Source organism: Pantherophis guttatus, chromosome 1, assembly GCF_059756535.1.
Source record: "Pantherophis guttatus breed Tessera chromosome 1, ASM5975653v1, whole genome shotgun sequence".
Classification (NCBI taxonomy): Eukaryota; Metazoa; Chordata; class Lepidosauria; order Squamata; family Colubridae; genus Pantherophis; species Pantherophis guttatus.
This window is the reverse complement of record NC_142063.1, coordinates 152,742,589-152,758,071: the sequence shown is the minus strand read 5'-3', so window position 1 is coordinate 152,758,071 and position 15,483 is coordinate 152,742,589. Positions and strand designations below refer to the sequence as shown.

General features: G+C 42.8%; 2 protein-coding genes across 2 annotated transcripts in view; both read right to left on the bottom strand.

Annotated features, from left to right (window-relative positions):
• Positions 1-1,451: 1,451 nt before the first annotated feature.
• Positions 1,452-6,911, bottom strand: SP5 (Sp5 transcription factor). Its single transcript, XM_034427191.3, has 2 exons — positions 5,232-6,911; positions 1,452-4,473 (listed from the first exon to the last, which is right to left on the bottom strand). Exons 1-2 carry the CDS (start codon positions 5,280-5,282, stop codon positions 3,388-3,390), a joined length of 1,137 nt encoding a protein of 378 aa, XP_034283082.2. The 5' UTR covers positions 5,283-6,911; the 3' UTR covers positions 1,452-3,387.
• Positions 6,912-8,598: 1,687 nt separating this feature from the next.
• The window catches only part of MYO3B (myosin IIIB), a 252,059-nt gene continuing 245,174 nt past the window's right edge, over positions 8,599-15,483 (bottom strand). The window contains exon 34 of the mRNA XM_087882018.1: positions 8,599-9,333. The gene's annotated coding sequence lies outside the window, so the exon portion shown is untranslated. The remainder of the gene's footprint in view (positions 9,334-15,483) is intronic.

Genomic DNA, 15,483 nt, shown 5'->3' with positions numbered 1-15,483 from the left:
TCCTACACAGTTACATCCATTCATTTAAATATACAACTGAAGTATTTGCTTTAAACATTCCCAATCTAATCAGTTTGACATAGTTGATTTTAATTGATTTGTGTCATACGTGTAACATGTGGTCTTACTCAGTTACATAGGATAATTTGTAGTGCAGATCAGTGGCTTCTTAAAAGCAAGTCCTATGTGCAAAAGATACTTATTCTCTAACACTGCTTTGCACAATATAATTTTCTCCAGAAATTACCATTATCAAGTTGCATGAGCATGCTAGCTAATACTGATGGAAGACATCCATTTAGGGAAAATATAGGATCCTGTATGCATCTCATAAAAGATAAACCTAAAGAAGTATCCTATTTAGAATATATATTAAAAGGATTATACTCTTTATATATTTAAAAAAATATGTTCTTCAAATAAAAATACAATCAACCTGCCTCCTTATTAGATTGAAAAGGATAACAACTATTGTATATTGTAAAAAATCAGAAATATTTTAAAAAATAACTGCTGTATATCTCCTTAGGACTGTAATTCATAAGAATAAGCTTCACTGAAAATACAGTAACAAAATTTACTTGTAAGTAAGCATGTATAAAATTGAATTGTAAAATGTACTGGTAAAACTGCAACTATTATACATAATTTACTAAAGCACAGTGCTACTAACAAAATGATATAAATTGCCAGTACTGGAACAAGACTAAATGAATTAATATTTAATTATAATTTACCATACATACTTTAATCCAATCAATTCTGCATTTAAAATACAATCCTAAATTCCTAATATTCCCATCTGTTTGAAAATAAATTCCTTTGACACTATATTTTAACTTGCACCATAATTTCACTCTCAATCTCTAATGTTCACATTCATCTCAGAAGAGATGTAAACATTGAAAAAATATTGTCTCATAGATTAGAAAGCATTTGTATTAAAGTTAAACATATTTTATTAGAAGGCAATATTGCAAAATAATCCCAAGTAATCTAGTTTAAAACAGTGTGCCCTTCCAGATTTAAAACTAATTACATTTTTCTGAAGGCTATATGGAATAAGTTTTAGTGTTGTTACTCCCATGGATCTTCTAGACTGCGCAGCTAGTAAAAATGGCAACTTCGCAGATGAGCTTTGGCAATTTTCTCTTTTAAATTGCTTAACCCAATGTAGTACCTTAAAAACAAATTCATCCTGCTGCTTATACGATTTGCCAAATGTTTGCATTAAAACAATAATAAAATTGCAAAAGTAACTAAACAATTCTATTTCAGATGGCTATTTCTACTAGTACCATAGTCCTAGAACATTCACTGTGATGCTGGGTGTCCACAATTACTTTCAAATCTACAATATAGAGTAGAAAACTGGGAACACAAGCTTGAACTTTATTCAGAAAGCTCCAACTGGAATTTTGTTTTGTACTTTAAATGAGAATGCATGTTAGTTTGTAGCAAAATCTTTATTTTAAGATGTAGTTGACAAATTATTTTTCAAAGAATATGGAATTTTCCTTTTTTTATTATATTTATATTACAAATTTACAGGGTTGTGATCTGAAAGTTTGCAGGCTTTACAAGACGAACACTTAGGGGCTGTCACTGCTTTGATAAATGTTTATATAATATAGAAATATAAAATAAAATCTCAGAAAAAGTTGGATATTTTCTATGTGCGTTAGGAGCACTTAGAAGATGTAACTCCCCAAATTATGCGCTCATGGTACAAAATTGCATCTTTATTCTGACATCTGGAAATTAAAAAGAAACTTCAAATTTGATTTTCTTGATTTTCAACTTGAAATCTTCTAAATTGTGAAACAATTTTCGCAGTGCAGAAGACTGAACAAAAATGGCAAAAAATCTGACAAACCATATTCCTATAGTATTATGCTGCCATATAATATTTCTTCTTAAAAGTCATACTGTATGCTGCTTTTTCGACTGTTAAGCATGATCTTGCAACTCCTAAGCCCAATGAAGACAATAGAAGTTAAACAAAATAACTTTGGCTGGTGGTTCTTATTACACAGAAATAAGCCTTGCCGATTTTAACACCACTAAACATAAATCCCTTCAATATAATTATACAGTAGTTGATTTGTTTCTCATTTTGGATCAAGCTCCTTGTACTTGGCAGTTTTCAACTGGGATGCAAACAAGGTATACACATTATTGTTTCCTTGTAATGTTTGAATGTTACAACTCTGATCAGCAATTGTTTTAAAAAATAATAGCTAAAGCAATAAAAAGTCACACATTTTATACCATTACAATATATTCCACAAGGAAAATATAGGTGATCTTTACAATGCTGAGTTTTAATAATATGAGCTGCAGATGGGACCTCATACTAAGGTGTTCTCCATCTAAATGGGACATTTGTTGAGGTGAAACAAACACTTAAAATAGGTTAGTGGTATATGTTCGAAAAGTTTCAGAAGAAATAAACAACCAGAGGAAATCAGCTCAGTGGGATCTTCCCAATATGACCCCAGAGTTGATGCATTTATTTTAGCATGCTGACGCACTGTGTGTCGCTTCAAACTTCTCATGGTGTAGTCCCTATATGGGAATCAAGTATAAAAATAAGGGGGGACGGAAGGGGTAATGATCTTATCCAAAACTGTATACAAAGGGCTGATCTCTCCCCAACTAAACACAAGGCAAAAAATTATACCAAGACACTCTATAACCAGGCTTATGCTGCTGTTTCTATTTTTTTTTAAAAAAAAGCATTCTAGTCCATTATGGCCAGATGTTTCCAAATGTGGGTTGAAGGTGGGACCACTATCTCCTGGCCACAAGCAATTGCCAATGAAGCCATAATCCTTTGGGGAAGCTGGATGGAAGATGAGATCCCATGATAGCCTTAATATGGAGTTCAAAAGGGAGGGGGGAAAAGGGGGGGGAGATCCAAAGGAAAAACAAAACCTCTTCACAGAAGGCTAATCTCAGATCCACAGAGCAGTTCCAAATCCACAGATGGGTTTCATGGCTGCACTTCAAATCACACAAAACGAGGTCTATGGGGGGCAGTTTAGTTCCCCAGGGCTGAGATTGGATTCCAAGGAAAACCATCAATCCCTTAAATCTCCTGACCAAGGATTTCCCAATTGCTTCTTAAAGGAAATCTATCTGACAAGCAAGCCTCTAAGGTGCCAGACTTCGGAAATTTTCCGTGTGTGTGTGTGTGCTGTGTGTGTCATAGCTCCTCTTTTAATGGTCTCCAAACAAGCTCTCCCGCTTGTTCCCGAAATGTTCAGAATCTGAATGGGGCTGAAGTGGAATTTTTCTCGGGAAGAGAAGCGGCCTGCAAGGGGGCGGCTGAGGAAAGCAGAGGGAGCGCCAAAGCGCCTCAGCACAAACCCACCCCGCAACAGGTCACAAGTCCCGCGACTCCTCTCGCTTGATTGCGCAAGCGCGCCCGTCGACCCCAGGGAGGCCGAGGCCGAGGCCGGCCTTGAGCCTCTTGTTCTGGTGCGTTTTGACGTGCTTGGCCAGGTGGTCGCTGCGCATGAAGCGCTTGCCGCACTCGGCGCACCCGAAGCGCTTCTCGCCGGTGTGAGTCCGCAGGTGCCGCTGGAGTTCGTCGGAGCGCGTGAAGCTCTTGCCGCAGAAGAGCCAGTTGCAGACGAAGGGCCGGTCGCCCGTGTGCCAGCGCAGGTGCGCCTTGAGGTGCGACGTCTTGCCGTAGACCTTCCCGCAGCCGGGGACGTGGCACACGTGCTGCTTCTTTTTCCCGGGCTCGGCGGTGGCGTCGGGTCCGTTGCTTGCTGCCACCTGGCAATTGGGGCAGCGGCAGCGGCGGCACCTCCTAGCCGTGGCCGCCAGGGGCGCTTTGGGGTGCAGCAGGGCGGCCAGCTGCGATTGGTACTGCGCCAGCTCCGAGGGCGCCAAGACCAGCCCGCGCTGCAACCCGCCGGCGAAGCGATGTGCGCAAGTGCCCGGCCCTGGCGCCGCCTGTTGGATGCTCCACCAAGGAAGGTCCTCGGGCCCCGGCGAAAGCTGCCTGCAGGACTGAGGGGCGGGCGGCGGGGGCATCAGGTTGGAGTAGCCGGGCGGGAGGGCCGCCTGGGCGGCGTAGGGCACATAAGCCGGCGCGGGGCAGGCGGAGGAGAGGGCGCCCATGGAAGCCGGGAGCATCTTGACCGGCGAGAATTCGTAAGGGTACGAGGGATCCGCGGGGGGCGTCAGCGGCAGCTCGTGGCCGGCCGCGAAAGCCGGCTGCGGAGTGAGCCCGAGGCTCGGCGGCGGGGGAGGCAGTCCGCCCGGGGAGTGGGCTGGCATTTCGCTGCTCCACGGGTGAAAGATCCTGGACGGGGAGCCCAAGCTTGACTCGTAGGAGACCTGCAGGAAATCCGAAGGAGCGACCGGCGCGCTCGGCTGCCCGATGCGGCTACAGGTGGCGGCCAGGAGAGCCAGAGGTGAGTGCTTGGCCAAGTCCGGAGAGGCGCTGGGGGTCCGATCCTGCGGCAAAAAGTGGAGAAAGAGAGGCGGTTAATCTCGGTCCCTTCGGGCCTCTTCCTCTCCGCCTAGCAGCAATCGCCCGTTGCTGGATACCAGGCAGCATCTCAAAAAAGTTTACTGCCAGGCGCTAAGTACCAGTTGCTGAGCCCGGCACCTGGGCGGGGCGTTGCTCGGAAGACAATGAACCGCAGCTGGGATGCCCGGAGTCAGCGAGCCCGCGGTGCTGCCTCGCTCTCATCCCGCCCACTTCAGCTCGGTGCCAACTTGGGAAACCTCACCGCCAACCCCGCTGGAAGAGAGGGACCCTCACGCCCAAGCTGCCTCCTCCCCGCCTGCCAATCACTCTGGACGACTTCCGACGACTCAAGTCAGACCGTTCAGCTCAGGACAATAGCTTTTGGCAAAGGGAGGGCGGGGTTTCGATGCAGTTGCGAGCCCTTGATTGTAGAGAATCTTTCATGGGGAGAGAGAGCAGACCGGGAAAAGTTTTTTTCTTGTTCAAAAGTGGATTTAAAAAAAGGGGGGGGGGAGAGCCCAGGGATCAGGGGATCTGCTCAGTTGTCTATTTTACAGGCGCAATCAACCCTGTGACTTTTCCGATGGCCACTAGTGAGCTGCCCCCCACTTCCCTAAACACTCGCCAGCTTCCCGCTTTGTGGCCTCCCGCCAATCTTGTCGCCCGAACATTCCAATATTGTCGCGGGAGAAGCGGAGGAGGCTCCCGGTATTCTACCCTCCGCCTTCAACTAGGGACTAACCTGAAGAAACGCCTGCAGGGAGTCGTTCCGGAGGACGGCCACCGCGGCCATGGCTATCGCGTCCGGAGGGAGAAGAGGCCGGAGGGCCACTGCCGCGACATAAAGTCGCCAAGAGGCAGCTGAAAAGCTGCCCGGTTCCCTTGCCCTCCGCTCGATTTCTTCTCCCCCTCGCCGACTTCTGCTAGTCTCGGCCAGCCCGGGCTCAGCGCGATCTCCGCGGACTGTCTGACTGCACCAGGATCACCTCCAAGAATTTGATAAGGACTTTGCTGGGCCGCCAGCCAGTCAGGAGGAAGATTTATGGCTTTGAAGTTTGCCGCTGCCCAATCATCAAAGAATAGCGGCTCTTTCAGAAGCGAAAGCAAATCCTTTGAATCCACAAAGCTCCTATGGTGTGTTTGTTGGTCTGGATAAAAGAACTGATTATTAGGGGGGATGGGAAGGGAGGAGATAAAGGCGGGACAATTAATGAAGTAATCACTATGTGGGAAATGTATATACACAAATAATTGGATTTTCTTGATCAAAGGGACTCTCACCGCCTGGAGACTCGCACTCGACGTTCAAGACATTGTATCTTGCCCAAACCATTTGCTTTCTTCTTGCTTTCCCATTTCTCCTTAAGTCTGAAATACGTATATCGCGATTAAAAATTTGCCTCGGAGTCTTAGACAATACGTCTTTTGCTATATCTCACGGATATTTGCCTCTAGACCGTCTGTTTGGATGGGACTCAGTAAGTCTAGTTGCTCCATTTTTAAAAATAAACTTGCCAAAAGTTCACTGGAGGGACACCTGGACCCAATATAAAAGTTTGCATTGAGTGGCTATGTATTTTTCTCTAGCCAGAGGATATATGTGATTATGCCCCCTGTAAATAATAAAAGGAAAGGCGTGTTTGATCTCGGTTCCATTGGTTTTTGTTTTTGTTTTTGCTTTTATTAAAAAACTACAAAACAGTGGTGCAATTTACTTAGTTAATACTTTGAAAGTGACCCCTTTAGATAGTGATGTCCAAATTTTCTGGCGACAAAGACCTTCAGTTCTCTGATTTTATAGAGCAAGAAAGCCGCCCAGTATTAGAAATACATGAACTTTACACTCTGAAATGAAACCTATTCAAAAGATGTCCTTCTAAGTAAAGTGGGTAACGCTCAAAGAGGCTGCCGCGGTGAGACCCTCGATTCCTTCAAGTTCCCTCGGATGGCGAGTTGGGCTGCAAAACACCCACCCACGCACCCACCCCATCCATCGCGACCATTTCCATCGCCTTCTTCGGATGATCTAGTTAAACTTCTCGATTGTTTCGTTTCAGAAGCGGAGCTGCGTTTTCTTTATTGTCAATTTTTTTTTTTTTTTTTTAAAGGCTGCTCTGTTCCAGCCTTCACGCGCTTTCCATTTTCGGCAGACGCGTCTCCAAGAGTTGACCGGAGAGCTGCTGTCGTTGGGTTGTGTGTCCCGATTTCCACTCGATTCGTTACTTCGTAAGTGGGCGCGCTGACTTGAAAAACAGCGGCAAGGCTAACGAAGGGCCGGGGCGCCTTTCCTGAGCGATTGCGCCAAGAGAAGGGAGAATCTCTCTCTCTTTCTCTCTCTCTCTGCGCCTGGCCTGGCTAAAGACCCGCCGCCTTCTTTGGGGGAATCGAGCTGAAGTTGAGCCACGTGCCGAAGAGGAGCTTTGTACTGTAAGGGCATCTCGGGAAAGAGGAAGGGGGCGGGGGCGGGCACAGGCGGGAGGCAGCCCTTTGCTCCTCCCCGCCGCTAGATGACATTTCTGTTACTTTCCCCAGGTAACCTGAGCCGCCCCGCAGTGGCCGCATTCAATTGTTTTCGCGTTGCCACTGAAACCTTTTTAAGGGGCCGTCCAACCGCGAAAGAGAAAGGGAGAGGGGAGGGAGGGAGAGATATCTTTATCTGGCCTTCCTATCCAAACAACCCTCGGCCTCGCCAAGGGTTCCAAAGAGTTGTAAAGACTTTGAATCGCGTCGGGAGCCCTTTGAAGGGATTAAAGGGGCCGAGGCCTCTCCCACGGCTCCATACGGATTCCCAGGAAGAAGCCAAAGCCCCTCGGCCGGGCCTCTCTGGATAGGCTTTCCACCTCGCGCCTTCCGGGGCCTGGAGCAGAGAAGGAAGGCATCGGAGGGTTTTTCCAGACTTCTTGTAATTGCTTAAATCGTATCGATCGTATGGAGATGAGGGCTGGCGTGGGAAGAGGAATGGAGCGGATCGATCCGTGTGCCGCGTTGAGATCGTTGACATAAAGCTTTTAATCAAAGGCCCCACCGCGGTCCGCTTGAGGAAGGGTCGGATTGTCCCAGTGCGCTGTTTTGTGCAGCGTAGATGCCCCCAAGTATAGATATCATCACATTACATTTTTTTTTAAAAGGTGTCCCTGCCCACAGTAATAAACTTAATTACCCCGGGTAAATTATTCGCCCTCCAGACTCTCTTAATTCCTGGGGTTCGTGGAGAGTCAAAAAGGCAAAAGAAGAAGGACTGCTGCTGTCTTGTCCACACATAGGGAAGACTTTGTGTCCCTGTCCAGTCTCCAGCTGTTCGGATTTGGTTTGGCTCCATCTTTGAACAGTTAAGGCTTGTAAAGAAACAAGAATTCCAAGATACTTTCCTCGCAGTTATTCTCTTTCTAGAAGCAGCAGCTGTTTTAACATGGGACTGCTGGGACCAGAGCAAACTCGGGAGCTTTTTCTGGCCTGGGATAGCAGCAGGGAGATTCCCAAGGCCGCCCAAAGGCCAGCAGGCCAGAGAAAACAAAACAAAACAAAAAGAAGACAGCCTAGCTCAGCCATCCCAATTCTCTTTCTGTTCATAGGGGAGTGGGGAGGCTAATCTGGAAGCAGCATCCAGAGTAATAGTAATAATTTGTTGCAAATCCAGCCATAACAGTTACAAGGGCTGGATTTGCCCACTTGCTGGTGAGGGGTGGTGGTGGGGAGTGCTCTTTCCCTATATTTACACCATTGCTTTGGTCCAGCACCCTGCCCTTCTGCCAGCTCTAAGTCCCTATTTATGAAAAACTCCAGAACAATCAGATGTAGCTGCAACCATTGTTACAAGCTACTAAGGATTCCTTTGGAGCCATCAATAAAAGTACACCTTTTGAATTCTATGAATCTGTTAACTCACTTCTGCATGAGGCTAGGTGAAGAGGCCTTCCCTGTTAAAAAGGTTGCATGAAGCTTTTTTAATTGTTGAAATGGTGCTTCAGTGTTAATACCCATTGTTGTATTTCCCAGTAGTGAACCACCCACATTAGCAAGGTAATTAACTGGACAGAGAATACAATCATATGCTATGCCTATGTTGATTTATTTATTAAAAATAGCATCATACAGAGCTTTATTTGGACATCTCCAAAAGAGGCATAGGATTAGCTTAAATCTGGATGTGCAATGAGACTGAGGAAATCAATATTCTGGTTTTTGGATCTAAGCAAATTGGACAGCAGAATCTTTTTTTTTTTTCAATTGCTATATATTTCATCAGTAATGGAAAATTGATGCTTTACACTCTAATGAAATCATATTTTTATTGCAATGATAATCGCTTCCTTCAAAGCCCTTAGAAGGCCGGTGGACTACAGTTATTTCATATCTGTATCACTTCTTGAAAAACTTGTAATTACCACCAAGCCAAATATATTACTTTGAACATTAGAGAAGAGCAGGTAAAGTGACACAGCAAAGCTTGAGGGAATAAAATAAGAAGTGGAACCATGCAGACTTTAAACAGAAGTAGAGTTCAGACAGCTAAACACCAGGAAAGATTAGGAATTATATTGAACCATTATTGTCTGGCCAAGGATGCCACCAAATGGAAGCAATAGGATGAAGATTTAAGCTTCTTCCTTCTTATTTGGCCACTGGGAGTCCAGGAAATGTTCTCCAATAATCCTCCATCAAATGGCTTCAGCGAAGATAAGGTGACAGCAGCAGCCTGGAGGAGCAGACCTGTCTCCTGGTAGAAAAGAACAGCAACAAGAATGGAGCCACAGAGGCAGTGGCAGCTACTTCAGGTTTGGGGCTGGGTTTCCTTCTCCAAAGGGCCTCCTTAGACCCTTTTTCATATTCCAGTCAATGGAAATCTGGAGAGAGAAAGTGAGAATGAAGTGCATAGGTAATGTTTCTTTTGGGAGAGGGGCAGTACTCCAAAACAAAGGGAGAATTTGTACATAAATAGATATCCAATCAGGGCTGCAAAAATTCGGAGGACCACTGAATGGCAGCAGGGAGTTGGAGTTGTATTGCTTTGCTGCCATCTAGCAGTTTCTGGATTTTTGCATCCCATATTCTGGTAGTCTAAAAAATACGTGCTGACCCTGATTTGATTAATATATGGCTGCATATTACATATATGGAAAGAGCTAAATAGGTGTGAAATTCAGCAGGTTCTGACAGGTTCTGGAGAACCAGTAGCGGAAATTTTGAGTAGTTCGGAGAACCGACAAATACCACCTCTGGCTGGCCCAAGAGTGGGGAGGGAATGGGGATTTTGCAGTATCCTTCCCCTGGAGTGGGGTGGGAATGGAGATTTTAATTTAATTAATTTAATTTAATTAATCATATTTCTATGCCGCCCAACTCCCAAGGGATTTTGCAGTATCCTTCCCCTGCCACGCCCACCAAGCCACACCTACCAAGCCACACCCACAGAACTAGTAGTAAAAAGAATTGAATTCCACCACTGGAGCTAAAGTATTATACACATTCCTTCTTTCATAACTAGAGCACTTCATACAAACCTAATGATTTTTGGCAAAATAATCAATCTCAAATTGTAGGGTAGACTGAGAAGGGGAAGCTTGGTGGGGCAGCAGGGAATTGTAAAGCTTTGAACTAAAATTAAAGGAGAAGAACATTTTATATAGGAAACTAGTTTTTCTGTATCGGGGAAATTCCCAATCATCTGCTAATGAGGGCCTACATTTCTGCCCTGTAAGTACCACTGAGGACCAAACAATAGATAGTAGTAGCATGTACACTTTCAGATTAATTTACAATTGCAGGGTAAGGAGCTCAACCAGAATGAATCAAGATGAGCTATGGCGGGCATGAATAGAAGAATGCAGGTCTCATCCAAGCATCCTATTGTGTTTGCAAGAGAAAACAAAACAGAAAACTACTGTACCAAACCAGTTTATTGATCCAGTTAAGTCAGGGTTGCTGAAAAAATCCAGCACAAATTAAATCAAAATTCAATAGTGATTTTCATATAGTCATAACATATTACTTTCAAAATTCTAAATTAATAATATGTATATTGGTACTTCAGTACAGAAGAGATATCTTCTTTGCTGCAGCCTTAAAAATGCATTGTCAAGTTCAGTGACTTCAGCAATCTTCAGAAAAATAGTATATACCTGCAGGCAGGGACTTCCTTACTATTGATATTTGTGAGCTGCTTTGGTTGCCTTTTTTGTATTGGCTGAAGAACAAAGCATAAATCGTTGCTTCCCCCCCCCACCTTTTATTAAAGAAACAACATGAGAGAACTAAATAATCCATTGTTAGAAAAAAAAAACTTCAAACAAAAGAAAGAAAAACAAATGCTTGAAAGTACATATCCATTTATTTATTTGAATGACAATTGAATTAAAGATGAATATCCCTAAAAGAAAGAGTGGACATTTATTTATCGGTGGACAGGTGTGTTTGTGTATAACAGATGAAAATATGTGTCCGGCTTCCCACTTTGTCACCTTAAGGTTGGTACCTGTAGCTTCAACTGAAACCAGTCCTGGATATTTATTTATGATATACATTATTTGTGAATGTACTGTATATCACAAATAAATATATGGGATAAGTGGAATGGGGAATTACAAAATTATAAAAAATGTTAAAATTTACCAGACAAGCAACCATTTTCAAAGGGTGATTAATTTTTAAGTGTTTTGCTTTTCAACAGGGATATTCACAGACATTTGCAGTTTTGCATATTTCATTGTTTTTAACAGCATCATCTCTTATCAGTTTAAGAGCACTTTGACTAGCTCCCTCACCCAACTCACAGGTACAATATTAGTGCCTGTAGTTGTACTTTTTAAATATCCTTATTCGTATTTCCATACAGACTAAAATTTGTATAGACGACAAGGGAAATCAACTAAGAAAATATGGTTAAAATAATAACTGACCATTTGAATAAACTTATCTTTCTTGCATTTATGTTGTTGTATTTATTATTCAGCCACAGCAAATAACTCACACCTGTAAACACTACTGCTCCAGTGAAGGGTAGCGCTTTGCAGTAAGAAACGTGACAACTAACAGCAAGAATTGATTTCTTCTATTCAGTCAATTTATGTTCCCTAGGCAATATGGACAATAAATTAACAGGAGGTTCATTTGAAAGATTGCTGAATGATCTTCCCCATTTCTTCAAAATTTTCAACAAAAGGACTAACGGGGCATTGTTACCAAAGATGATAATATGAATCAATTTGCTTTCAAATCTGCCAATGTAATCCATAAAGGTTACAATTTACACACTGTAACTAGACAGCCCTGACCCATTGGGCTATCATTTCAGAGATATTTCTTACTGCATTCCTCAATGTCTTCAACAATAGCAGAGCTTCTAATATGCTAATTTCACTGGAAAATTTCTTTAAAATTCAGGAAGATATTCAAAGATGTACCTGCCTTGAAAGCACCTCGTGTTCAGCATAGTCAAACAGCAGGAGTTAACCACAGGGAATATTTTATGGCATTTTATATTGTGCCATAAAATGGTTTATGATAACTTTTATGTTATAAAATGTCGATAAAATTTGCCAAATTTCAATTTCCTAAGAGTAATGGGCCCCTGGATTTTGGTCACATTCTGTAAGTTTACCTATATGAGGTACCTTGGTTTTAAAAATCTTGCCTTATGATGCACCGTTTTGTCTAGTTAAAGGTTATAGATACAAGAATTTTAGTAATATATAGATTTTAGTGCAACCTATCATCATGGTCAATTCTTGCTGAAATAGAGTGAAAAGGAATTATTTGCCCCAAAGAGTTTCCGTGAGATTCATCAAGTTGAAATTGCAAGCTATTCTTCCAGATGATGTTTTCAAGACTTAAAAGGAAATTAGTTGTATTTAATACACAACTTTATACAATATTGACAATATTTGCTTCTTATTAATGAAGCAGGTATACATACCATTCATCAGATACTGCTTACAGTCACTAACTGACAGCATTTGATTAGTTTATGAAAAACGTATAGAACTTGATTCATTTGAACCAAATTGGAACGTCTAACAAATCTCTTTGCACAATATATTCAGCAGTAGCTGTTTTCCACAATAGTTACATCTGTAATTCTACAGAAGCCTTTATCTTCACATTATTTATGTCAAACTGATTTAACTTCATGCTTAAAAAGTGGATGACAAAGGAATGGGATAAGAGACAGAAGATCAGGGGTTGAAAGTAACTTCTGATTTTTCAAGTATCTAAAGATGTTCAGGGTAGTCCTCAATGTACGACCACAATTGAGAGCAAAATTTCTGTTGCTAAGCAAGACAGATGTTAAGTGAGTTTTGCTCCATTTTATGATCTTTCTTACCACAGTTAAGTTAATCATTGTAGTTGTTAAATTAGTAATATGGTTGTTAATTGAACGTGGCTTCCCCATTGACTTTGCTTGTCAGAAGGTTGCAGAAGGTAATCACATGACCCCAGGATACTGCAACCATCATAAATACAAGTCAGCTGCCAAGCATCCAAATTTAGATCACATGACCATCAGGATGCTGTAATGGTCATAAGTGTGATAAACAGTCATAAGTCACTTTTTCAGGGCCAATGTAACTGTCAGGCTCCAAGTAATGCAGTCTCTAAGTAACTTCAAGTACTAACTTGAAGTAGAACTTCAGTCACTAAATGAATGGTTGTAAACCGAGGACCACCTATATAACTTTCAAATAATACTTGCCAACTTAGAAATAACTCACATTGGTTCAGCAGGTCATGTGAAAGTTAACTAAATGTAGAATCACAATTATTAGTTGGGCATCTGTCATAGCTAAAAATAAATAGAAAGCAGAATCTAAATTTAGAGTTGGGTGTTAATGTGCGTACAGTTTCTGCCAACCACACTGTTATCTAGCGGATTCTGACTGAATCAAATTTCATCATGAATGTGTAGAAGAAAGGGGGAGAGGGACAATATATTTGGATATGGGATGTAGCTGTTGTGTGCCAAAACCAAGGACTGTAGTGATTCATCAGATGTTTCCTTAGTCTTAAACACAGAGGAACTACTGATGCCAGGATCTTGTGCAGTTTCTAACAGCCTTGATTGTGGCTCCTAAGGCCCACCAGACATTATATACTATAGGTTCGTGATGGCGAACCTATGGCGCATGTGCCAAAGGTGGCACGCAGCCCCCTTTCTGATGGCATGTGAGCTGTCACCCCAGTTCAGCTCCGCTGCACATGCGTGCGCGCCTCCTGCCAGCCAGCTGATCTTTGGATCTCTGTCGCACATGCGCAGGGGGCGGGGCATGTGCAGGGGGTGTGCATGCATGTGGGGGGCGGGGCATGTGCGCATGCAGGGGCAGGACACATGCGGGGGGGCCCTCACACATGCATGGGGGCAGGGCACATGCAGGGGCTGTGCACGCATACATAGGGGGAGTGCATGCTTGGGGCCACACGCTCATTGCATTTTGAGGGTTCGGGTGCATGCGCTTTGGGCACTTGGTCCGGAAAAGGTTAGCCATCACTGCTATAGTCAGTCCTTGATTTATGACCACAATTGAATGTCTGTTACTAAGCGAGACAGCTGTTAAGTGAGTTTTGCCCAATTTTACGACCTGTCTTGCCACGATTGTTAAGTGACTCTGGCTTTCCCATTGACTTTGCTTGTCAGAAGGTCGCAAAAGGTGATCACATGAGCCCAGGATACTGCAACTCTCATAAATACATATCAGCTACCAAGTGGTCAAATTTTGATCATGTGACCATGGGGATGCTGCAATGGTCATAAGTTTGAAAAATGGTCATTAGTCACTTTTTTCAGTAATGTAATTTTAAACAGTCACTAATTGAACAATTAACTGTAACTCAAGGACTACCTGTGCAATCAAACAATTATATAAATTATAATTAAAACATTTCATGTTAATTTAATTAAAATTAAGTAAATCAAGTTTTGTTTTTTCATGGTTCATCCACATAGTTGGCTTCTCCTTACTTATTTTGGGAATATATCTCTTAGAAAACCACTCCAAAGTTTAGAGGAGGCCCTCAGAGTGGTGTATCCTCATCTTAAGAGAATGGAGACTCATCTTACATTTTTCTTCCTCATGTACCACTTGCTCTGCTCTCCCTGAAGTACATATAACATAATTTTGTAAGTATTATAATTATTATTGTAATAATAATAATACAATTATTAATTATAATTACAATAATAATTATCCTCAGTTCTTAGGATAAACATAGAACCTTCCCATTGGTGGGATTCAACGTGTTTTACTATCGGTTCTGTGGGCATGGCTTGGTGGGTGTGGCTTGGTAGGCATGGCAGGGGAAGGATACTGTAAAATCTCCATTCCCTCCCCACTCCAGGAGAAGGTTACTGCAAAATCCCCATTTCCTTCCGATCAGCTGGGACTTGGGAGGCAGATAATAGATGGGGGTGGGGCCAGTCAGAGGTGGAATTTACCGGTTCTCTGAACTACTCAAAATTTCCACTACTGGTTCTCCAGAACTGGTCAGAACCTGCTGAATACCACCTCTGAACCTTCCCCATCCCACACCAATCAGTATTTGCTATAGTCTTGGAAGCTCGTGGTGATTAAGGACACCACTGAATCTTTGATTTGTCTGAATGCAAATAGCTTTTAGATTGAAATTCCCACTTCCACAGGGCTGTCAAACTCACAGCCGGCGGCCACGCCCTCGCCTGATTTAGCGAAGGGAAAAAAAAGTCACGATACGTCATGTGATGATGCCATAACGATGCGAGTTTGACACCCCTGCACTACCACATCAAACATTCACATTATTTACCATGTCAAGAAATAGAGGATTTTCCAAGGAATTTGCAAGTGGAACATTTTGTGACAAAAATATAAATGTAATTCTTAGGAAAATAACATAATTTGCTTGCATTCAATTGGGTGCACTCCGTAAATGACAAGTGGGGCCTTCTTCCTGATAGCCCCTGTAGCTTAACCTACTTAAGAGCTCCATCATATGACTGTAATATTATTAAGGAGCCTATATTTGCT

Bases quoted from the DNA above. Each gene is read 5' to 3' on its own strand.
- SP5 (XM_034427191.3), bottom strand. From the start codon at position 5,282: ATGGCCGCGGTGGCCGTCCTCCGGAACGACTCCCTGCAGGCGTTTCTT. The intron at 4,474-5,231 runs GTTAGTCCCTAG...TTTTTGCCGCAG, and splicing joins CCCTGCAGGCGTTTCTTCAG to GATCGGACCCCCAGCGCCTC.